This window comes from Euleptes europaea, chromosome 7, assembly GCF_029931775.1.
Source record: "Euleptes europaea isolate rEulEur1 chromosome 7, rEulEur1.hap1, whole genome shotgun sequence".
Lineage (NCBI taxonomy): Eukaryota > Metazoa > Chordata > Lepidosauria > Squamata > Sphaerodactylidae > Euleptes > Euleptes europaea.
This window is the reverse complement of record NC_079318.1, coordinates 63,043,849-63,068,799: the sequence shown is the minus strand read 5'-3', so window position 1 is coordinate 63,068,799 and position 24,951 is coordinate 63,043,849. Positions and strand designations below refer to the sequence as shown.

At 38.8% G+C, this 24,951-nt stretch overlaps 1 protein-coding gene across 7 annotated transcripts in view; it reads right to left on the bottom strand.

Annotated features, from left to right (window-relative positions):
* Positions 1-3,048: 3,048 nt before the first annotated feature.
* The window catches only part of MAP4K3 (mitogen-activated protein kinase kinase kinase kinase 3), a 66,939-nt gene continuing 45,036 nt past the window's right edge, over positions 3,049-24,951 (bottom strand). For all 7 annotated transcript variants that reach the window (XM_056853680.1, XM_056853674.1, XM_056853676.1 and 4 more), the window contains 15 exons: positions 23,284-23,446; positions 21,746-21,858; positions 20,965-21,006; positions 19,274-19,358; positions 18,268-18,347; positions 16,087-16,147; positions 15,878-15,995; positions 14,918-14,976; positions 10,515-10,618; positions 9,520-9,691; positions 8,645-8,713; positions 8,460-8,552; positions 7,507-7,577; positions 6,062-6,117; positions 3,049-3,508 (listed from right to left, as the gene is read on the bottom strand). In XM_056853680.1, the coding sequence (XP_056709658.1) occupies positions 3,421-3,508; positions 6,062-6,117; positions 7,507-7,577; positions 8,460-8,552; positions 8,645-8,713; positions 9,520-9,691; positions 10,515-10,618; positions 14,918-14,976; positions 15,878-15,995; positions 16,087-16,147; positions 18,268-18,347; positions 19,274-19,358; positions 20,965-21,006; positions 21,746-21,858; positions 23,284-23,446 (1,374 nt within the window). In that variant the 3' untranslated portion in view covers positions 3,049-3,420. The remainder of the gene's footprint in view (positions 3,509-6,061; positions 6,118-7,506; positions 7,578-8,459; positions 8,553-8,644; positions 8,714-9,519; positions 9,692-10,514; positions 10,619-14,917; positions 14,977-15,877; positions 15,996-16,086; positions 16,148-18,267; positions 18,348-19,273; positions 19,359-20,964; positions 21,007-21,745; positions 21,859-23,283; positions 23,447-24,951) is intronic.

The following is a 24,951-nucleotide window of genomic DNA, read 5'->3' as shown; positions in this document are numbered from 1 at the left end:
AAAAAGCTCAAAAATTAAATGCCCACTAACCAAAAATGCTGACAGTCAGAGCTTCTAAGTGAATGGTGATAATGGTCTTTGCGTCTATTGCTGTTTTCAATGCCTGCTAATACCATACAATAAAACTCACGTTCACTATAGCTGAGTGAAAACTATTTTATGGGCTTTTATCTGAAAAGAGTTCTAGGATACATTTGTATATATTACAGAGATAATTTTGGATATTACTTTAAATCAAGCCACTCCTACCCCCCAGCATATATAATTGACAAATATTTCAAAATGGAAACATAAGTACTTCTGTGACTTAAGTTATAAATTAAATGAATTATATCTTACTAGCGAAATGTTTTCTGCATGTAAAACTTTAAAGCCATTTTTTAGTTAGATTTGTTCATATACATACTTGAATGTTCCAATGCACGCTGGTTTCTTCTTTCTGCATTATCCTATGTGAAATGTGCATCCTTCTGTACATCTGGAATTGGAGCAAGCTTTGGGGACAACTGTTCACCTTGCATTTTCCAGTCCATTGTTTCAGGGTATGGCAGGGCAGGTTATCGATTGCTTCTGCGCCATAGTTTGGTAGTGTACTTGTTCAGGATGAAATCTCAGATAATGGAGGCAGTGTTTCTGGTGATTCGCTTTTATGAAAAACAGTTGTAAGTCAGACTCTATTGTTACTTGTGGGCAGCTCCCACTCAGGGACCCTTGTACTTGCACACCCCAAGATCCTCTGGCGATGGAATGCCAGCAGCCTGTGTGAAATATCCAGTTTTAATATTAAGGTCCCCAGACAGGTAGAAATTTCTCTGGGCAGTGTCATGGAGTAACCAACTACCTGAATGCCCCAAGGAGTGCCTTAATCATGGGTTTAATCAGAACCTCCAGAGCTCTGTACTCACTTGGCCATGAGACCTAAGTTTGAAGAACAATAACCTTAGCCCACAACTCCTTCCTCACAATGCAAGTCTCCCAGATAGGATAGTAACTCTGCTGATGTATGAGCTATCAGTAACATATCAATACATGCAAAAATCATACTGCTAGCACTGTTTTAAAGAATATCAGTGCAATCACAACAACTCTTTCCTGAAAGTAAACCTCATTCAATAGACCTGAGTAAGATGCTGAGCAGACCTCAGGATGGTTCTCTGTGACAATCAGCATTTTTGTTTGGTAGCTTTTAAAAATGATTTTGACCTTTGAACTTCAAAATACAGGACATGCATTTTCTTTATACCTCAAAATGTTTGCAAAAAACTGGTTTCCCTAGTGTTCCTGAAAAACACTTTTTGAACCTGTATTTTGCAATTTATCTAAGAAACTGAGTCTAAAAGGATCTTTTAAAAAAGACTTAATGGTTAAGTATTGGTTAATAATTAAATAACTGTCCTGAAACTATGTAGTATACTATGTAGTAGTATAGCATAATTATAATTGAATATCACTAGTTTAGTTTCCATTTTATTTTTGTTTTCTACATTTTTATTGCAATCAAAACTGATTTCAATGAAGAACAACTTTTCCCCAATCAATTTTAATTTAGTCAGAAAATTAGTGCAGGTGGTAATCCACTTGTACAACAAACATGTTAAAAAAGTTTATTTTACATTATATACACTAGGAAATATTCAAAATTATTACCAAACATCAATATAGACCATAAATCACTTTTAATGTAGTTTTTTCTTAGTGTATATTATCACAGTATAAAGAACATATACAAATAAAACATACAAACCAACCAATATGTGCATTTAAAAAAAATTGGCAATTACATACTGCATTGGAAAATTAGCAATCAAAACCAGCTTAGCGCAAAACTAAGTTCCTGTAATGTGTAATAATTACATTGTTTGTATGAGGTAGTAACTAAATAATTTTGGCCAGGTGTTAAGACATTAGGAAGAAAAATGTAGAAATGATAATAAGGCCAAACTCCCTCCCACAGAAATCCAAATTAAGATAATCACCCCATCTAGCAATCCTCTCCAACATGTGGAACAGCTATTCCATAAGTGACACTTCTTACGGCTTTCAAAACTTCTTGCTGACCAAGAAACCCACTAGTCTGCTGAGGAAACTCTGCATGCCTGCCAAGAACCCTACATGTTGCATAAGATTCTTGGACATCATACAGGATACACACTCCATTCGAATGTGCTGCAATGAACAAGAAACGCTCCATTTTAGAGCACATCCAACACTTCCTTGTGACTGGCAGGGGAAGAACAATAGTGGTAGGCACACCATCTTTCAGGGAATCTTGTCTGCCATTAATGATCATCTTGTAAGGGATTCCTAGGTTCCCTGGGACATAGTTTGAAAAACAATGGCCTACAGGATCCCTCTGTATAAAGAAAATAAACAGCAGGTAAACAGCAGGTAAATGCCTCTGCATGCCACCTGCATGGGATCCCAAGACACACAGGTAAGAAAGTGGACCTATTTAAAATGGCAGAACAGCTCTGCCAATACAAAGGGACGCATCTTAATGCAACTGCTAATGAAAACCTGCACAGAACTGCACAGAACATTAGTGGTCTGTAACAGCCTTTTGCACATGGGCATCTCTAGATCAAGCCCCAAATATATTTCAGCCTCCATGACATGGAATGCTGTCACTTTTAACATGATGTGAGTGGCATCGGTTAATAAAGTCACATAATAATGCTTTTTTCCGTTATGGTAAACACTTATCATTATGCCAAGGTACCACTGTTTGGGATTTATTCCCATTCCAAAATATGTACTTTTCCCCAAGCACAGAAAACTACCCAAATAAACAAATGATAAAGCTCAAATCATATCCACAAAGTCACAGCTTATTTTTGTGACCAAATACATCACATATTAATGCTTTGTGCAACCAAAACACCAGTGTACTTGCATAAAATTAAAAAAGCCCAAGATTCTAATAGGATTACATCCTTGGTTACAATGTCTAAAATGTAAGATTCATTTGTATTAGTAAATTACATAATAAAATACAATAGTGTTATTTAAATGCACTGTGTTTTTTGCTAGCATCCCATTTTTAAGTCAGAGTCCTTAAAATAGTACCCCAAATGCAATTTATGTTCTTGGCAACCTTTTTACAACTGTACAGGTAACACATTTGACCACTATCTACATAAAATCAATGGAGTCCTTCAGCAATGCATTTCACTGAAAAATACTGCATATATGTACAAAGATTACATAATGGTGAATCAAGCACTTTTGTGGTATAAATGTGCTAATCATGTCCAAACCAGTCAAGGAAAGTCTTCTCGCTCTCTCACTCACTCTCTCACTCACCACAATAAATTACAAGCTAACTGAAGATGGGCTATTACAGCTCTTGTGCAATTTCAGCCTTAAGTGTTGAAGCAGTAGTGTTCTCTTTTCATGATTAACCACTGTGCACGCTGCTTCTCAGTAACTATTTTCATGACCTGCTAAGATGTACAAGTTGCTGTTGGCTGTAGGGTTATCCGTTGGCCTACTCTCCAGTACCACAACTCTAAAAAATGAAGCAAAATAAATAAATAAATCTGAGCAGTGTGAAGTGCTATGCAGATGAACACTGCTATATAAGCAAGAGGTATAAGAAATACATCAAGGAACTATTGGGCAACATAATGGTTAACATGCTCATACTGAACAGTCATTGCCTAGTAGCTATTTTGAACTTCACTAGTCCCAGACATGCACAAAAATAGCAAAAACAATATCCACACAAGTTTCCAGCAAGAAAAAGATCTCGCGCCAGTCACTAACTGAACTGGCTGTTCGTTAGTTGTCTGTAATCATGTGGTCATATGCTAACTTGATAATAATTACTTCTCACCTTGTTGCATTTGTACTAACCACAACCAGCACATAGTCTGTTTTTGACACCTCCCTTGCTGGCTAATCTGGGGCTCATGAGATAAAGATGCATTAAATCAATAGGAATTGATTTTACTCAACCTTCTCAGTTTGCATGTCTAGCAGGCACAGAGGATTGCTGTGTCACCATTTATGTCTTTGACGTTTATACCAAGATATATGACAGGTATTGCAAGTGTGGTTCTCTCTGCAAACGCTCTCTGAATTCCAGACTGTATCCAGAAATGATTCAGGAGTGTAGTTTATACCACTGTGTTTAGCTTATTGTAAGTAGGATCCTAGTTATGTAATTTCTGTACCACTTAATATTTCATGTGAATACTTATGCTATGTTGTCGAAGGCTTTCACGGTCAGTGTTCATTGGTTCTTGTAGGTTATCCGGGTTGTGTGACCGTGGTCTTGGTATTTTCTTTCTTGACATTTCACCAGCAGCTGTGGCAGGCATCTTCAGAGGAGTAACACTGAAGGACAGTGTCTCTCAGTGTCAAGTGTGTTGGAAGATCATATATATAGTCAAAAAGGGGGTTGGGTTTGAGCTGAGTCATTGTCCTGCAAAAGTATCAAAGGTAATGTGCTAATCATTGTCCTGTATCAAGATAATGTGCTAATTAGGGTGTGGTATGTTAAAGTGGAACCATTGTATCCTGAAGTGATATGTTAACATGTGGAATCAAAGCTAATCTGCATGGCTATTGTGGACTGTAGTCTTTGTTAGTCTGGAGTGTTTCAGGACAGGAAGCCAAGCCTTATTCATTCTTAAACTCTCTTCTGTTAAAGTTGTGCTGATGTTTATGAATTTCAATGGCTTCTCTGTGCAATCTGACAAAATAGTTGGTAGAATTGTCCAGTATTTCAGTGTCTTGGAATAAGACCCTGTGTCCTGTTCGGGTCAGTCCATGTTCAGCCACCTGTTAACATTACCTCTGATACTTTTGCAGGACAATGACTCAGCTCAAACCCAACCCCCCTTTTGACTATATATATTACTCTTCCAACACACTTGACACTGAGAGACACTGGAGGTTACAGCACTTTGCATTCCCAGTGATGTATTAAAGAGTTTGAAAATGTTATAAAAAACATTGCTTTAAAAGGGTTTTTGGATACTACGGCTTATAAATGGTTGGAAAACATCTTCACAGCTAAAGGGGCCAAACAAAGTGTTTTTTATAACGTTTTCAAACTCTTAATACATTGCTGGGAATACACAGAAAGTGTGAACAATATTTTTTTTTAGAACGTTTTCAAACTCTTAATACATCGCTGGGAATACAAGTGCGGTAACCCCCACTGTCCTTCAGTGTTACTCCTCTGAACATGCCGTCAGGAAAGAAAATACCAAAACCACGATCACACAGCCCGGATAACCTACAAGAACCAACTTATGCTATACTTCAGTTATTTCTGGTGGTTCCAGATTTTTAAAATCCTAATGTATTGGTTACTGAATATGCCAGTTTTGTGACTGTAGTGGCTCACTATGTGTAATCTGCCTTGAGTCCCTGTGGGAAAGGTAGACTATAAATACTGTTAATAAATAAATAAATAAATAATGGGTGAAATCCTACCAATGGGAAACATAAAGGAATCCATTAAAAAAAGGAAAATTCTAATTAATATGACCAATGCACACTTCAATTTAGGAATTCTCTGAATATATTCTTGCTTATAGGGTTCACCTTGCCCATGTCCTGGTGAAACCAGTTGTTACAGGTGCATTGTCACCTGGCAAAGGGAAAGTTACTGATCAATTACTAGAGAAGATATCCTGGAAATCTGCTACTTATCCACTTCTGGATATGTAAGATCCACTACTTGCAAGAATGGAAACCCTAGAGCAGGGGTGGGGAATGTCTTGGTTGAAAAAAGGTTCCCCACCCCTGCCCTAGAGGTCAGGGGGATGATACACTCACTTGTCCCCCATCCCTCCTGTGAGACACTAAAAAGACATGAGACGGCTGCACTCTCTCTCCTGTTCCTATTTATGAAATTAACTATGATGTTCAACTTAAATTTTCATAATCAGGAATAAAACTGAACAGTATGAAATACATAGAAGTCAAAGGTAAGTCCTCTGACATATTGAAAAACTGAAAGCAAAAAGGCAGAGCATAGGTTTGTTCTCAAAGAAGAAAGAAAGCTTCCACTCTTACTTTAATATATTAGGTGTGGGATCAATCATACCTGTCAGATCCAAGGAGTCTGAATATTCTTGTACTGTCAGAAATTTCCTGTGTGATCTATTTGAGAATAAATGGCTCTTGTCATTTTAAACACTTAATGAATTCATTCCGGCTGAATAATTTTGCAATTTTTTTTTTTGCAGCATTTTATGAAAGGGTTCAAAGAAATGAATAATTAAAAAATTATCACGTCAGCTAAAGATTTTCTGTAACTGCTTCAGGAAAAGGGCTATGAGCGCAATCCTGAAAGGGGGGGGGGGTAGATGCGCGGCGGCCAAGAGCAGTGGAGCTGTCCCTCCTCCTCAGAGGCTTCCTGGCCACCACAGAGCATAAAAAAGCATTTAAAAATAAAATTACGAGAAAGGGGGAAATGCCCCATTGAAAACAATGAGGCTGTGCCACCGAAAAAGGTGGCACAGCCCCACAGCTGCTCAAGGGGGTGTTCCCGGGTTGAAAGGGCTGTGGAAGCTGCCTAAAGGCAGCTCCATCCCTAGGAATGCCCCTTCCATGCTGGTGCAGGCTTTCCCTTTCAGGAAAACCCTGCCAGTGTGGCTGTGCTGGTGGTGGCGGCCAGTGGCGCCCAGACACTGGCGTGTTTGCCCCCATGCCAGTGTAGGTGCCACCTTAAGGGGGCACCTAAGCTGGCGTGGGATCACACTGGCTCCAAAATGAGTCCCCCCCCCCTTCAGGAATGGGCTGTATGTAAACATATGAAATGGAATTTTGCCCCATAATGTTTAAGGGCTCCTAAACTTATGAGCTCAGGAAGTAACTGATGGACTACCATAGACAGTGTTAATTGAACTATTGTACAAATATAAAAAAGCTAAGCAGCACAAGAAACATTTAATAACTCTATACCTTCCAGCCCTGGTGTCCTTTCTTTTACAATCAACACTATTCTTTTGACCTACAATGCCCATTTTCTCAACTCTGGCCACTGTATGGGTTATCTGCTCCCTAGAATACAGTGGGTGCTCCCAACATCCTTCCCTGTTAGATGACTCCTGGGAGACTCCAATAGCTGCTTTGACTGCTGTTCAACAAATGCATTTTTATAACTATATTAATAAATGTAGCTCTGAGTTTAACATTACGCAAACTGCATCAACTTCTCTCTGTTGTCCTTTGCACCTTACTCAGTAAAAGGACGTCATCTCTGAAAGGTAGGTAGTTTGTCTAAGGCTTCCCATCAAGTTCACAAATGAACTGAAACTTGAACTGGGAAGTTCCAGCTCTTATCTTTTTATCACTGTACTATGTTAGCAATTTCTTTTAGGGAAAGGCTAGAACTTACAGACAAGCTAATATTTGCTGTATTTTGCATAATCATCTAAAGTTTGTATCATAATGGATATAATGAAGAAGAGCTATCTTGCCTGCGATTTTATTCTTCTAACCAATTCAATGGAGTGGCAACAATTTTTATTCAGTTACTACATTTACCTCATTTGATCGAAAACTCCTGCCTTGCATTCCATGCTTCCAGAACGCCAAAACACTATCTTGTAGACAAACTGGTAGGAAAAGACAACTCAGGTTAATTGTTTTGATTGCATACATGTATGCAGGTATTTGCCATCTATGGCACATTGATTTAATAAACAGCTTAAAAGCTTAAAGACTAAGTCTTGGGGAGAGGACTAGACACAAGCAGTTTTTGAATGGGTGAAGATACCATCTTTTAATTACCTGTTCCCCATTTCTAATGCATCAACCATAGAAGGATGCCATTTCTCCAGCACGGGCAACAGGTTAGATTCTGCAGTCTATCAGTGGAAGATGCTGATGGTCACCAGTCTTCCTGACTTTCCCCTCTGCAGCAGTCCTTTCTGATACCAGGAAAATATATTCCTGGTGTCATGGAGTAAAAGCTACGTGGGTGGGGAGGGGAAAGAGGATAAAATTGCTCCCCCCTGTCTCTTCCATGAGAGCAACTCTACAGATGGAAAAGGAAGAAGGGAACAGTTTCCCACCCTTATCCCTGAGGACTCCCAACCCACATAGCTATTACTCCACATGGTCATACAATCCTAGGAATAAACTCAGAAAGAAGTGTTGGGAGGGGAGAAACAGGCATGGTCTTTGTGCTGGACCCAATCCAAGGTTTCTTTTCTCTCCAAAAGCAATCTGACTTTACTCCATCAATCACACAGACTTTTAATTGTTATGGATTTGAACTGTAAGCCACAGCGGGAACTAATCTCGCTGAACAGCAGGATATGAATACATGAATAGAATAGAATAGCAAGCTCCCAGTTTACGCCTTTGTTTTGTTGACAACTGAGTAGACAGACTTTTAGCTTCAAAACAGAAAACTACCTTAACCTCTTCAAAAGCATCCAGTGAAATACCACAAGAGCTAGACAATACATTATTATGGCAAAATTTATACTTACCTATAGATTCAATCTGGAAATCAAATGTAAGTTCTGAAGACAGTTTTCGGCTAGATTTTAACCGGCCTTGCAAATTTACTATTTTTATACAGCCTAAAAATATAAAGACCATGTATTATTCAACAATTTCCTTTAAACTATGCAATTTATTTAATAGGGATATTTGACTCACACATTCAACTTACAATCCAAACAGACTAAAATGGTATCTCTCTCCAGTTGCGTTACATGTACAACATTTGACTGTGTAGTGTCTGTAACGAAAAAAAGTTACACACAAATGTGAGGTACTCATTCAAGTTTTCAAGTTAGATACTTCTAATTAGAAGACAAATTGCCCCTTAAACTTTGCACACTTTATTTACTTTGAATAAATTATTTACTGATTTACTTCATTTACTCCCCACCTTTATCCAAAATGGGGTTGCAAAGCAACCCTGTTTCCCTACCCCCCATTTTATACTCACAACAACTCTCTGAGTTAGGACAGACTGACAGTGTGTGACAGGCCCAAGGTTACTCAGTAAGATTTCATGGCAGATTCTAACCTGGGTCTCCCAGATCCTAGTCTGACACTCTAACCATAAATAATTTTCAGAGGGTACAATCACACATTAAATTATAAGAAATTAAATTATATGATGTAGAGATGATCAACATGTTTATGCATAAATCAGCTCTGTAAGTGCCAACATTACAGCAAGGGAAGCATTCAAAACAAGGCAGATCTTTTATCATTATTATAAAACTTAACTCTTTATTCTGCCCCACTTTAAGTAAAAGCATTAGGAATCCTGAATTTGAAAATTTTAGTGTTAGACACAAACCAGAGAACAGCATAGAATCCATCTTAATGGGATCTACAGAAACACCATAACCTTTGTAGCTATGGAAGGACACCTTTGGATCCAACCTGTGGATCCAATCACACTTGACTTATAAGACAACTAAGGGTTGAATTCAAACCACACGTTAGATCCAAAGATGTCCTTCTTTGAGTACAAAGGCACCACTGGGCACAGCCTTATATTTAGAAGTCTGATCAAAGTAATTTGCAAACCTGTTTCTGTAAACCATGAAGAGGTAGAATTTGGGTTGACAGTCTCAAACTTCACCACCTGGTTGAAATCTCTGCCTCTTGTTACACCAACACAAACTAAAGGGAATTCCTGTTCAGGAACTACCAGCATTTCAAACAGCCTTAATGGACAAGGTACAGGAAAGTCTATATGCTGAAACAAACAAATAAACAAAATATTTATGCATTTTAAAGAATTCCTAGGCATTTTGAAAATATCTACCTTGGCTATAGCAACTGAAATATACACTGGGCGTAAATTAATAACATTTCTAAATGCAAACTATAATTCAATCAATCTGCAGTTCCTTTGCCATTTAATATCTAAGGCTTGAATCCCAACTTCCTTTTTTACTTGTGGAAGGTACCTCCAATCATGGAGGGGGGGTAGTTTTTGGCAATTTCACCTTCCAACGTAACTCCCCTAACTGTTCCTAGGGTGTCCAGTGACCCTACAAGGCACAGCAGCTTGCAGCAGAAGGTGGGAAAGCCTCCTCTCCATCTAGCTCAGCTCTAACTGAGCTAGAGGGGATCTGCTCCAATAAACCAAGCCTTGCTTTAAGTTCCTTCATGAAGAATGATTTGTACAGTTTTGGAGCCTTTTTGGGATGGTCTGGAAGCTATGGAATGAGTTGCGTGAGGTTGTGCACCAGTGTGTTTTCAAGAACACACAGAAGGGCCACTTTGTACAGGAAGACTTTTAAGAGCTAGAACAATATTCTGCTAATGGAATTTAAAAAGATTACAGTGTTTTGTTTTAAGATTGTAGATACTGCTTGTTTTAAGAGGAGATATTGTTTTCATTCTTAAAAATTAACTCAGCCTTTTTTGGTGTGTGTGTGTGAAAGATGAGCTGTAAGTGGACAGATCTAAGGGAAACAAGTCCTTTTCATCATTCAGGTGAATATCCGATAGCTACCATAAGAACCAAGATTTGCTATTGTGAATTAGAAACAATGAGAATTTCTGAAACTTACCTTGATTAGCATGAATTTCTGCATTGGTTCAACCCACTCTAACAGAACAATGCTAGACTGTAGAGCCCCACAAAGATATTTGTGCCCTGTATAAGGATTTCTCACTACAAAATAAAAATGATAAAGCATTATGTTTATTTTATGAAGTAATTTGCCCTGAGCCCTGCCTAGGCAGGGGGAGGACAAGATATAAATATGACAAACAAACAAATAAAATGAAATACAAAGCATATACATGCTCTATTAAACTCAAGGGACCTGATCCCTGAAACATCTGTGCTGCGCTGATTCATCAGTCTTACATATCAGGAGTAACCAAGCAATCCTGAAGGGGGGGCATAAACAGTTTGGAGGCGGTGTGACCCCTGTGGCGGTGTGTCACTTACACCCTCCACATGGGCACTTATGCCCCCGCAGGGACAAATATGCTGCTGCTGGGGAGCTGAGTGGCAGTGTGAGCCATGGGCGCCAGCGCTGCTTTGCCGGCAGCATTTGTTTGGTGCGAGGCGTCACACTGGCACCAAAGGGGGCATTCCCAGTGCATTCCCTGGGGGGTGTGCTCCTTTTTTCAGGCGCCAAGTTACGCTTGCAAAATGGCAGGCATAGCCCTGGAGAGTTCCACAGGGTTTCTCTCAATATTTTATTTTCAGCTTGCTGCACTTGGCAGCAAGTTGTTCTATAGGATGTGAGGCTAAGCCATCCCTGGACTGCTTTTTACCCCACTCCCTTAGGATTGGGCTGCCTGTCAGCCACAGAAGTGTATAGCAAGCACTTTCCCATTCTAGGTGCGGGAACGTTGCAAATGCTTCTGGCAAGGAGTAGGGGAAAGCCTGTGGTAGCACCATAGTTGCTCTACAGTTGTAGTTGCCCAGAAATAGCCACTGAGGGAATTTGTTTCTTAAAGCTACAAGTACTGCTTCCGTAATGGGGGTGGGTGCTCTAATCCCCCTAGTGCATTTTTTTTCATTTTAGAATTTTCTGCAAACCTGGGGCATTTTTTAATGTATGTAGAATGATCTGTCTTGTTTGTTCATGACTTCAGTCACCAGATTTAAGTACTCACAGATTTGGCCATGGTGAGAATTAGATATATTGAATTTCTGCAACATTAAGATCCCTATACATACATGGCTGTAGCTCCATAAATGTATGAATGCTATGGCATCAGGATTATGCTAGACTAATATATCACCATGGGGCAGCAAATATAGCCCATATCCACACAATCACTGTTGGTCTATCAAGGCCAGTATTGTTTACTCAGACTGGCACCTACTCTCCAGGGTCTAAGACTGAGGTCTTTCACATCACCTATAGCCTGGTCCTTTTAACTGGAGCTTCCAGTGATTGAACCTGGGTCCTTTTGCATGCAACGCAAAGGCTCTTCCACTGAGCCACAGCCCCTCCCAAAATCCCCACATCCTCCAATGCTGAGAGTTAACAATAGAGCAGATCATACATTTGCGTTGTAAATCCTCATATGAACATAACACATGGAATGCTATTCAGCAAGATTATCGTTTTTGAGTTAGGCACAGATGATAATTTCCACAAAGTTTCCCTATGTGTCTTGGCAATTCCATTCTTTTCTTTTTAAATAGTGAAATATCCAACCTGGAACCACTACCTCAGCAAAACAGGCAGCACCAGAGTGAGGTGCTACTGGCCATTTTACCCAAAGTAATATACTAGAATTATTCATTTATATTTCGGTATCAGTGTACAAAACTCTGTAAGCCAATAATACTAATAAATTACTTGTATTTATTTGTTTGGAAAATGTATTTGTTGCCTCTCTAAGTGGCTGGTGAAATGGCCAGCACTGCCTCACTCTGCTACTGCCGGTTTTGCTTGCTAATGGGTCCATGTGGGATATTTCACTGACTTTCAGCCTGTTACTTATTTCTACATCCTTATCAGTTGCCACCACTCATAGCTTTTCTTTAAACTGCTCCTCTAAGGATGCAGTTTATCAACTTACAAAATTACTGTGAAGTCCCAGTTTAGGGATGAATCACTTTCTGCCCTATTTCTTGGTAAGTGAGTAACAGCCCTAAAAGTTCAACAAGGTGCAGCAAGTCAGTTTACTTAAAAAGAAACTATTATTTGGTTCTTGTAGGTTATCCGACGTTTCGCCAGCAACTGTGGCAGGCATCTTCAGAGTAGTAACACTGAAGGACAGTGTCTCTCAGTGTCAAGTGTGTAGGAAGAGTAACATATAGTCAGAAAGAGGTTGGGTTTGAGCTGAGTACTGTCCTGCAAAAGTAATGTGCTAATCATTGTCCTGTAAGTATCAAGATAATGTGCTAATGAGGGTGTGGTATGTTAATATGGAACCAATGTATCCTGAAGTGATCTGTTAATGTGTGAAATCCAAAGCTAATCTGCATGGCTATTGTTGACTATTGTCTTTGTTAGTCTGGAGGTTTTCAGAACAGGAAGCCAAGCCTTATTCATTCTTAAACTCTCTTCTTTTCTGTTAAAGCTGTGCTGATGTTTATGAATTTCAATGGCTTCTCTGTGCAATCTGACAAAATAGTTGGTAGAATTGTCCAGTCTTTCAGTGTCTTGGAATAAGACCCTGTGTCCTGTTTGTGTCAGTCCACGTTCAGCCACTGCTGATTTCTCAGGTTGGCCAAGTCTGTAGTATCTTTCATGTTCTTTTATCCTTGTTTGTATGCTGCGTTTTGTGGTCCCGATGTAAACTTCTCCACAGCTGCAAGGTATACGATATACTCCTGCAGAGGTGACTATATGTTACTCTTCCTACACACTTGACACTGAGAGACACTGTCCTTCAGTGTTACTACTCTGAAGATGCCTGCCACAGTTACTGGCGAAACGTCAGGAAAGAAAATTCCAAGACCACGGTTACACAGCCAGGATAACCTACAAGAACCAATGAACTCTGACCGTGAAAGCCTTCGACAATATTATAAACTATTATTTATTTATTGTTTCAATTTAATACCCCACTCTTCCTGGCCGAAACCGGGCTCAGAGTGGCTTACAAGAGAGTAAAACCCATTTAATCAGCAAAACTATTAAAACAGCATTTAAAATAGCCCTAAAGTTATAAAAAAACAATTATCAAAAAACTACTTAGGCGCCCCTAGGTGTAAAAAGTTTTTTAACTAGGTGAGCAGACCATGGACTACAGCAACGATGAGGGTTGGGAGGCCAGCAATCATATATAGGAAACGGTAGCTGGCCTCAACCATAAGCCATTATGAAACCATTATGAAAAACCATTATGAAAAAAATAACTATTATGAAAAAAAATCCCTCAGAATATCCAATGGCGAATGGATTGATTCAGAAGTTGACACTTTCCTGTCCCAGCTACTCAACCACTTAGATCAACTGTAACAGATCTCAATTCTGGAACATAGTCTAGACTGTTAACTGTAGCCTTTTCTATTCTGTATTAGCTCTTTTTAACACCTCTTTCTAACTCCCTAGGTTTCACTACGTCCTTCCCTTCAACATTAGACAGTACACACCCTAACTCATATCTCAACTGCTTCTTCTCCCAATGATTCTCAAAGGAGTGCAAGACCTGCCCATTTAACCAGTCACATCAACTTCTTTTCCAACCAAAAGACACTTGGCATTTCAAACATTTCTCTTAAATATGCATAGTAAAAATACTAAACTGCTTATTTAACACTCTACCATATCTATACTTTGTGACAAAATCATCTTGTCACAATTACTACTGTTGTTGCTAAGACATAATGAAACTTTTATTCTTAGAAGGGGGGAGATGAAGCAAACAAGTGAGTTGGGCATGTAGGTATGCTGTCTTTGTTTAGAAAAGGATTTGTTGATCGGCTATACGATTTCTTTTCAAACTTGTGACAAAATGCAATTTATCATAATGAGGAGGAAATATTCACTTGGCAAACTCAGAAGCTGATATGAATGAATTTACAGCTCTTGAAGTCTCTGGAGATTACTTCCGCATGAAGGAAAAATAATATCAAAGCCTGATAACCCGCACATTCTTCCTTTGATTTTAAATAGCTGCCATCTGCACAAATTAATACTTGTGAAAGCCTGGCAGAATTAGAGAGAGAATTTTTCACTTCAATTCAATGTCTCCCCAGTACTTCTGTATCACTGTTTCACTTCCCCTCAGTTGAGTCTGCACTCTGTCACCTTCTCCGGAGTTGATGCTTTCACAATTTCAGGAAAATAGTGTTTCACAGTAAAGCATCCAGAAATTCATGGCAAGAAATACTGAAGACTGGTCTCAAGTATGACATGTGAAACTGCAAGCTGGCCATTTTGATACCAGATCAATACAGGATATACGCAAGCCAAAATTACAGTAAATATTTGAACTGCTTGCAGGAACAGATATATGCATTAAGATTATATCTATCTGTATCTTAACTTACCCACACAACACTTCTGACACCATTTAGTGTCAGGGATTTTTGTAGAAACAGCAAACTTCCTGTTAACATATAAACCAAAATGCAAATTAAACATTTTCCCTTTTCAATATATCCTATGCTCCAGTTTCACAAAGTGCCAAGACGGTGCTAAAGCAGGTAAACCCATGGTATGAACAATTAAATAATCAAAGCTTGATACTTGGGTTTATCAGTGCTACAGACTACAAAACTTCTATTAATTCTCTACCCATATTAAACAGACAGGCCCTGTTTTCCTTTCTTTGAATGCTTATGTCCATGCACCAGAGGAATGGGAAATCAGCGCATACATCCTGTATTCCCTTTACTTTTTGCAAGTTACTTGTACTCCCACATTTTACAGTTAATTGGTTTGTTTGCAGTTCATTGGTTTGTTTGCACTGTCTAACACATGCTTCCTGTTTCTAGCATCTCTGAATCCCCCAAATGTTTCAGAGGTGAATAATCTCAGCAAGGATCATTAAAACCATTATGGGTAAAATCTAGCTAGGGTTAAGCACACTGAAGTCCCACTTATATCAATGGGAGAGATTTAACCATGTACTTCTTAGTCAATTGCCAGGCTTTCAACCAACGGAGATATTACATTTTTTAAGCAAATTGCATATCGCAAAATAAATAAATAAAAATTATTTTCGAAGGTTCTAAAGAAAAATGAGTTTCTTTTAAAGGTAAGATGATAATAGTCTTTGCTTAATTTTTAAAAATTTGGTCTTAACTTTTTTCAACCATGGGCTTTTCAACTATGGGCTTTTAAACCATGGGCTTATATTGGAAACTCAGGCAAAAATCCAGGTATGAATCTTTTTTTTTTAATTTTTCAGGATATGAAACACACTCAATACACACATACATATTCTCTCTCTCTCTCTCTCTCTCTCTCTCTCTCTCTCTCTCTAATTTAGATAGATAGCTATTTACCTGGGAAGTATTCGGTCAGGAAGTTTGTGTGCTGGTATAGCAACAGGTAACTTTTGCATTTGCCTTGCATAATCAAACAGCCCTGGCAAATTATGGGAATAAAGCTGAGAAGCTTTACCTGCAAATAAAGCATCCAATACACTTTTACAAATTTTAATGGAACAACAGTTGCACAGGCATTTTACATGTCTAATCATAAAAAGTCTTACCAGATATCGAAAGTAAGCAATTATTCATTACATACAGCCATGTGCATCGTCGGGGAAATAACTGATGAAGAAAATACAATGGAAGAAGTACATTAATGTAAATAGCACATTAATTTGGAATTAAGATTGCTACTTGATAAAGTGCAGCTCACTTATCGAGACCATCTTGTTCCTGACCAAGATTGGTGGTATTTGCCATAGATTATACCAACCAAAGCCTTTCCTTGAAAAGCCCTAGAACACACCAGAAGGCCAGAACACACCCACCCACACTTATATCTATGGTTTCATCATAGTACAATTTATGAAACAGTAATTTAGCGTTACATCTCCATCTCAGAAAAACTGGCAGTGAGAGCCATGTAAGTTTCAATATGAACAAGTAACAGCATCTGGAAAGTGAAGGGAAAGAGACTGATCCAAAATACTGGAACACAGGGCAAAGTACTGAAACAGAGGGCAAGGAAACAGGGAAATTGACTATTTGCTTTTGCAAGGAACAGTGAGCAATGCTATGCTAAAGAGCAATGCAAAACTTCATCAGAAGCTTCCAGTTCTGGCTGACAGGTGCATAGAACACATCAGATTGTCTAAAACAACCTGAAGCCTTGCAGCAGCTCTTGCAAACAGCAAGCTGTCTCCAGAAAATATGCAACTGTTCAGCTAGATAGCTACATAACTGGTAACTCACGGCAAAGCAACTTGGGCTAGTGAGGGATTAATGACAAGACCTCGCAGCATATATTTTAAATTTTAAAAAAAACTGCACTGCCCTTGATTTGTGGCATGGTGCTGGGAAGGAGGGGGGTTAACTCTTTTCCTTTACCCCAAGAGAAATCCGACCCACAAACTGTTATTGGCATGGCCCCTCCCTGTGTAGGGCTTAACAGACTTTAGGTGATGGAGGGTTTTTTCCCCTCCCTTCCAGGAGACTGAGTTAACCTTCCCACCCCCCTGCTGTTGCCCTGATTCAAATACCATACCCACCAAGCATAGCCTGACTATACATTTTGTGTTACCTGCTGGGATATTTAATTATAGATACACAATGTGAAATCTAGCTTTCTCTTCAGAAAAGAAAAACAATGCAAAAGAATCTAAGAAAACACTAATTCAAAGTTCTGTCCTTTACCCAAATGAGATTAAGCAGTGGCTTCCAAAAGTACCCTGGAGGAAATGGAGACATAGGTCCATCCCTTGCCCAGCGACATAAAAAATTTGGATGGGGGGGGGGAAGAGAAATTGGGTGGGCCCTTCTCCATCTGTTTTGGAACTAAAGATCACACAGGTTATGTGAGTTGTGCTTTCTTACCGGATAGCCTAAAAGGCTTGTAGGATAAACTCATGCTGAGCAGAAATTATGGAATCCCCTCCAAAGAGAGCGCCAACTGACCCCCTTTATCATCACCTTCTGCCAGCAGGTGAGGACTTATCTGTTGTGTCTTGCATTCTCTCACTAACACTCCTCCTGTGTAGGTGTTTTCTTTAATTGTTGTTTTTAATAGTTTTATACTATGTGTTTTAAAACTTGTTTTAGTGTTTTTGATTGTTTGCTGCCTTGGGGACCCTAAGCTGGATGAAAATTTTTTAGACATAATTTTTAATTTGGGCATGTACAATAAATTAATGTTTATAAAGCCTCTGGCACAACCCTTTAGCTGCCCTTAGGTATGGGAAAGGTGAGCTATAAACATTTAAATAAATTAAAAGTCCCCTTTCAAGCTGAAACAGAGTCTAAGATAACATAATCAGAATGAAATACATTCTTCGTCTCCCTTGGTTGTCTCATGTTTTGGACTGTAAGCTCCTCAGATCATGAACAAAGTGCCAGGTGTGTTATAAATAAATAAAATCAATGAAAAAGGAGGCTACCATTGTACTAAAATATATCTCAGGATGCCTCCTCAGGGAAAGTTTATATATGCATTATTTTCAGATTATGGAGATTTCTAAATAGTTCTATGAATGTCACATTCTTAGTGACTTTCAATGCCTTCAAACTCTGAAATAGATAAAAACTAGTCACAGACTAATAACGTTTTAATGCAAACATTTTGTAAGAATAGAAACTAAATATACTGAACTATGCTGAAAACAAAATTATATAGTTACCTATTTTAAAAGACTAGTTAAATTATACACCAATAAAAGCAGGAAAAGAAAAACAAACTCAAAACAAACCTGTTCCATTGAAGTTTCATGAAGTTCATTAAGGTTTAAGGTGTAAATACCTTCCTCTGCACCAAATATCAAGTACTGGTCTATAAGCAAGCAAGCAAGCAAATGAAGACATTAAGGCTCTAGCTGTAAACTTTAACAAGAAAAAAAATCCTTCTTCTGGCTAGTCCTGACAACTAGACAGGAAAACAATGATTAGCTACTATCATTATTGTCTTATATGGAGACATTTAAACTTAAGCTGGATTTCTTCACATGCAGCAAAGTGGGATGGGAATGAGGTAACAGAGGCCCAACTTGAAAGAATGAGCTGCCCCACTTTAGACTATTCATTAAAAATACACACACATAATACCCCCCTCACTGCAAGCAGAAAATTAGAAGTGCAGGTAGTGGGTTATGGATACAGCCTTGATATTTCTTCCTGCAGGAAAATTTCAGTTTACATTAGTATTTAAAATGCACTATGAATGGTTTAGTCTACTCCAGCTCTTCAGGATTCTGCTTCCTCCTTTTGCTGCATGAGTAGATCAGGACTTATTCATAAACCACCTAGAGCCAGAGGTAAATAGCAGTATAGTAACTTTACTAATTACACCAAGTTTTTGCACTATTGTAAAATCCCAAGACAACTGAAGAGCTTCAAAATGGATCTTTTCAAAACGAGAGAATAAAAATAAATCAACCTCTGAAAAGTATGTAAAGAAAGCCAGAGGAAGATTTTCCCTTTGTAGAAGACTACTGATTGTCTGGATGGTAGTTGACCTAAGACCACTAGATTTATTACATCCATGTGGACATCTGGGACAATCAACTGCAGACAAAAATAAATTATAAACTTTGAATAAGAGACTGGAACTGAGCCCTAAAAATTTTATATTAGCTTTGCATCTCTGCCTCAGTGCAAGGGCAAACAACATTTCCTGGGATAGAGGAATTGCCCCAAGGGGCAATTTTCATCTTGGCACTGAAACGAATATACTGCACTATTATTACATGAAATTATTACCTCTTGTATCAGGATTTATCCATGAAGTCGCACAATGAATTTTCAAGGGACATCCATTGAAAACCTTTGAAAAGCAAGCACCCATCTGTAATAAATAAAAGCCAAGTAAATAGAGGACATATCATATGTAGGGCTGCACCGAACATTCTCTCATTCCTTTCAAATTAAAAGGTAGCGTAAACAAAATGTTTGTCTGATCAGATGTCGCACAAAAGGAGACTTAAACTATAATCTAAAGGATACTTTCCTGGGAGAAAGACCCACTGAGTAACATGGAACTTAAGATTGTTCCTTTAGACACACAGGATAAGGGAAGATTTCATGTCCAACTAAACATGAGGTCTCCTAGTTCAGTTACTCACTACACTTTGCAATGAGGCACAAGACCTTAAGCAACATCCCAGTTCTCTTGCCAAATGTAATCCACAGTGCTTTAACAGGTCCTTTATGCATCATGCTGAGAAGTAGGGACTTGAATCTTTCAAGACTTTTTATGTGAGGGATACCTTGGGGGGTGATATATATATATATATATTTCTCCCAAGCATTTCTGCTCTACTGTTCTATTATTTCAGGCCCAGAAGTTTCAAGACAAAGCCCTCTGCTTCAATCTAAACTCAACATTATAAGAGAAGGTAGCGCAAGCTATCCCTAAAGGAATAAAAATTGAAACTTTGTTGGTCAGATACTGTGCTGAGTTCTCCAGCCTGTTCTCCAATGCATTGCTGGAATCAACATTTTCTCTGCTAGGTAGGATGTTTAAACTGAATACTTGCTTCCCTTTTGAAAAGATATAGCATAAAAATATATGCTACAGCTCAAGCATCTACTAAGTAATGTTTTATTTAGAAGTTACCGAATGACATTGGGATTCTTCCTATGCAGCCAGGCAAATGTGTGATGCCAGTACACTACTATAACAACTATGGGAAGATATTCTAAGTTTCAGTTCTAATGAATTTTGAACATTTATTTCCTGCTTAATGCGGGGGGGGGGGGAGGCAGTGAGGGGAGGATAACGGATTTCGACAAGAATAACTGGAGTATGAAAATATTGTTTAGAGATCTAAGAAACGTAACTCATTTACAGAATGCAATGGAACAAAGGTATTCTCTGGGAAAATGACAACAATATTTCAAAATACAATCCCCTATAATAATAGTGTTAATCAAGTATACAGACATATAAATCCAATTCCGTTTTTAAAACACTGAGAGCTCCTGTGGCAAGAAACATCACAATAATCTGCAGCAGTACAGAGGATCTGCCCAGCAGCCCCACACAACACTCTCTTCATCGCTCTCTCTTTCTCATATCTATATGGTATGCTTTCTCTTCCTCTCATGCACACACCACCCTTATCTACCTCTCCCCCCGGAGACTTCATTAATTGAATGCTGAATTCAGGTGGTCTCAACATAAACCTCCACAGAAGAGGTGAAACTAACATGGCAGAAGAACCTCTAGGAGCTCAACCTAGTTGAAAAGTTGGTTTCTTTTAAAGATATTTTTGAGAGAGGCATCAATTCAACTATGATCCCTTATGGGGAGCCATCCTCCCTATACAACTAGTTAAAACCTGCTCGGCTACATATTTGTTCTAATAGGTACAATATTTCTAATGCTGAACTTGTTTAATCTTTAACAGAAATAGTATTAAGCAATAGCTCATCTCATTCAGAATACTTACATGTACTTTTGGTGTAGGAGGCAAACCATTACTAATCGGCTTCTAGAGGGAAAATGTACATGTAAATTTGTGGCTTTTAAAGCAAGCTTTGTGCAAACATGGCATATATTAAAGAATTTGCAGATAAAAAGGACCAAAATGACAGCTAGGTTGCTATACTTCAAACAAATACAATCAACTGCAAAATATGTATAATGAAATATAATCTATACATAATCAACGACAAAATCTAGTGATGTGTAAGTGGAAACAAATGGACGGAGCACAGTTCCACTTGGCAAGATCTTGTTGCAACACCTAGTGCTTTCCCACCTTACATATTATACAGTGCCCAGAAAGTGGCTGCAAAAACCCCTTGCTGAAGCAGAAATACAAGTGGGGATACAATCATTTTGACTTTCTTGGTTTTCCACTTGTTCAAGAGCTCTAGGACAAGTGGAAATTTTGCACTGGATCCAACCCACTGTAGCTGGTCTTTTCCAAAACACTTAATTACTATAAAAGCTGATGTTTAGCGTATTGTTTATCCCTAATGTTCTTCTCCCACCCCCAATGGTACAGCCATCTATTAATTTCGTGCAGACAAGCCTTGCCTTATCCAGAGCACCTGGATGTTTTTGGTATCTCTGGTGCACAAGCACAGAATATGTTAACTTCATTAGATACCTAAAATACAGTAAAACCTAACAAGATTACAATGTTCTATGAAACTAGAGAGGAACCCATTTTGATTTCCCCCACACACATTGAAAAATCTAAGCAGAAATGTAGCACTACCTACCAGCATTTCCTTCTTTTCTTTCCTAGAAATATTAGTGTGTCTATTCTCATTTGATTCCTGATGGGTGGATCCCTCTCTGTCACCATTTAGTTGTACAGAACTGAATCCATTACCTTCATAAGAAACATTTAAAGGCAAATAAAGAAAAATCTTGATTATAACATAAAACCACCTCCTCCTCCCATACATACCTGTCTGATTTTAAAAGCCATTAAAAACAAAAAACACATAATTCAAACAACTGAAAGTGAATATACATACAAAAATATAAAAACAACGAAACACTGGACAAGAAGGAGTGATCACTGAAGGAAAGCCAAATGAAAGAAGATGACAACAGAAGGGGACAGATAAATGTCCCTGGGGAGAGAGTTCCAGAGTTTTGGTACCACAACTAAAAAAGTCTTCTCCTGAGTTGCCGCCTGCCTAATCTCAGAAGATGGGGGCACCTGAAGCAGGGTCTCAGAAGGTGACCTTAGTGGTTGAGTGAGTTCATTATTCCATCCATATACTATTCCTGTGTCAGGTTTAGGTACCAAAGGTACAAAGCAGCATTCTTGGCGGCTGCCTGTTAATCATCGGACTCCCTCCTGCTAGACTTCATAAAGAATTGTATGATCAACCCACTCAGGCTGGTGTTTGAAGCTGTATAATCTGTCTGGATAGGGTTGGAAAATTTCTGAATAAAGTTGGGAAATGGGTGTTTAGAATCATAGAAATGTAGAGTTGGAAGGAACTTCCAGGGTCATCTAGTCCAACCCCCTGCACAACGCAGGAAATTCACAACTACCTCCCCAACACCACATCCACAGTAACCCCTGCTCTGTGCACAGAGGATGGCAAAAAACCTCCAGAATCCCTGGCCTGGAGGAAAGTTTCTTCCCGACCCCAAAGTGGATATTGGCATTATCCTGGGCATGTAAGAAAGGGCCACGAGAGCCAAGCACTGACTTAACTTTTCCTTTGTTGGGTTGCTGGGAGTGCTGCCTTTGTAATACCCATCCTGCGCATTTGAATTAGAGCAGGCTATAAATGTGGGGAGGGAAGGCAGCATGGTATAGCCTGATCTTGTCAGATCTTGGAAACTAAGCTGGTTAGTTTTTGGATGGGAGACCCCCAATGAAGAGCAGGGTTGCTATGCAGAGAAAGTCACTGGCAAACCACCTCTGTTAGTCTCTTGCCTTGAAAAACCCCATAACGGTCAGTTGTGACTGGACAGCACTTTACACACACACACACACACAAATATATATACATCTTGAAAGACCTCAGTGCCAGAGCTCCAGAAAGCCAGTAATTGAACCAGAAAACAGAAACACACATACACAAAATTATCCTTAATGAATAGAATTTTCACTTATTCTCAGTTGAAGAAAGCCACCAAAATATGGCATTTCCAAATGTTACTTTTGCAACTCACACTAGTACATATTCATTTAGGGTACTTCTGGGACACGCACTTTAGAATTCAAATCCAAGCCGAACTTCTTTTAATTGCTTTTAAAATGCTCGGTATTTTTCTCAATATTGTTCATTACCTAAAACATTTGACTTCTGTGGAGGTAACCGAGGAGGGGGTGGTCTAGGTGGGACCTGTGTGTTTGATCTTGCAGGACTCTCTGAAACAGGGCATCTTTTGATAGTTCCTTGATTATCATCTTCAGAAGAATGTGTCTCCTGCGGTATGCAGATGGATTTAGGCTGAAAAAGTATCAATCATTACTCAGACAGATTTATTTAGCTATATATTTTGGCATTTATATCACATTACCGCCATTGTCTAAACCTTTTATATATTATAAACCTGGACAAAGAAAACAATTAATTATTAATTTTTAGGCATTCTTTATCAGAAAACAGGTCAGTCTCTTAGACAAAGATTAAATGGACATAAGTCTGACATCAGAAACCACAATATTCAAAAACCAGTGGGTGAACATTTCAACCTTCCAGGACATTCTGTTGCAGATTTAAGAGTAGCAGTTCTCTTACAAAGGAATTTTAAAGGGAGATTGGAAAGAGAAACTGCTGAATTACAGTTGATATTCAAACTAAAGTCAATGCATTTACCTGGGCTGAATAAAGATCTTGCATTCATGGCCCATTACCAATGCTGATGCATATCACATCTAATCCCATCAAGCCTGCTATTCACATTTACATACTGTTCCTCTACTTAAAGATCGATGGATTCACATTCTAGCTGTATCTGAAGAAGTGAGCTGTGGCTCACGAAAGCTCATACCCTACCAGAAAATATTTTTGTTAGTCTTTAAGGTGCTACTGGACTCTTGCCCTTTTTGACTACTGCAAACAGACTAACACGGCTACCCACTGTGATTTATCAGAAAAGAATGCCTAATAATTAATAAAGGCCACGAAACTGTTCAACTGAAATTTATAACTGAAAGTACATGGCTTATCACATTACAGACCTGCCAGCCAATAATCTACACTGCGGTCTCTCCAGTTTTCAAAGAAAGGCTTTTTTTCTGTGGTGGCATCCCAGTTATGGAACCCCATCCCCATTCACATTTACCTTGGCAAATACACCGTCAAATTTGAGGCAGTAGCTGAATCAGTTCATAGATGCTTTTAAGACCCAATTGAGGAATAGTTTCTGTTACTGATTTTATTGTTTTACAGCTAGTTTTTTGGTTTGTTTTATGGTTTTAACTTGACTTGTTATTGATTATACCCTATTTGTATGCTCCCTTGAATGTTATTTTAATAGAATGTTTCTATCCTGCCTTCCTAAGTAGAAACTTTGGGGCACTTCCCACCTCAAGTACTGCACAGCCTCTGGCCTTCCGCATCAAACCATCAGCCTCTCTCATCTATCCAACACTTCTGCCAAAATTCTTGGCTTCCGACCATTTCCCCCCTGATACTGCAAAGTGAACACACAGTACTATAAAACAGCTTGGTCATATGCTTTTGCATTTATTTATTTATATCACACTTTTTTTACCCAGCGGTGACCTAAGGCAGCTTAGAACGTTGTTCTCCCCTCCTCCATTTTCTCACAACAGCCACCCTCTGAGGCACGTTAGGCTGAGAGAACATGACTGGCCCAAGGTCACCCAGAGAATATTCACAGTAGAGTGGGGATTAGAAGCTGGGTTTCCCAGGACCTAGTGTGGCACTCTATCCATAACACCATGCCAGCCCTCACATCTGAAGCACAATAAACCCAAAAGCACTGT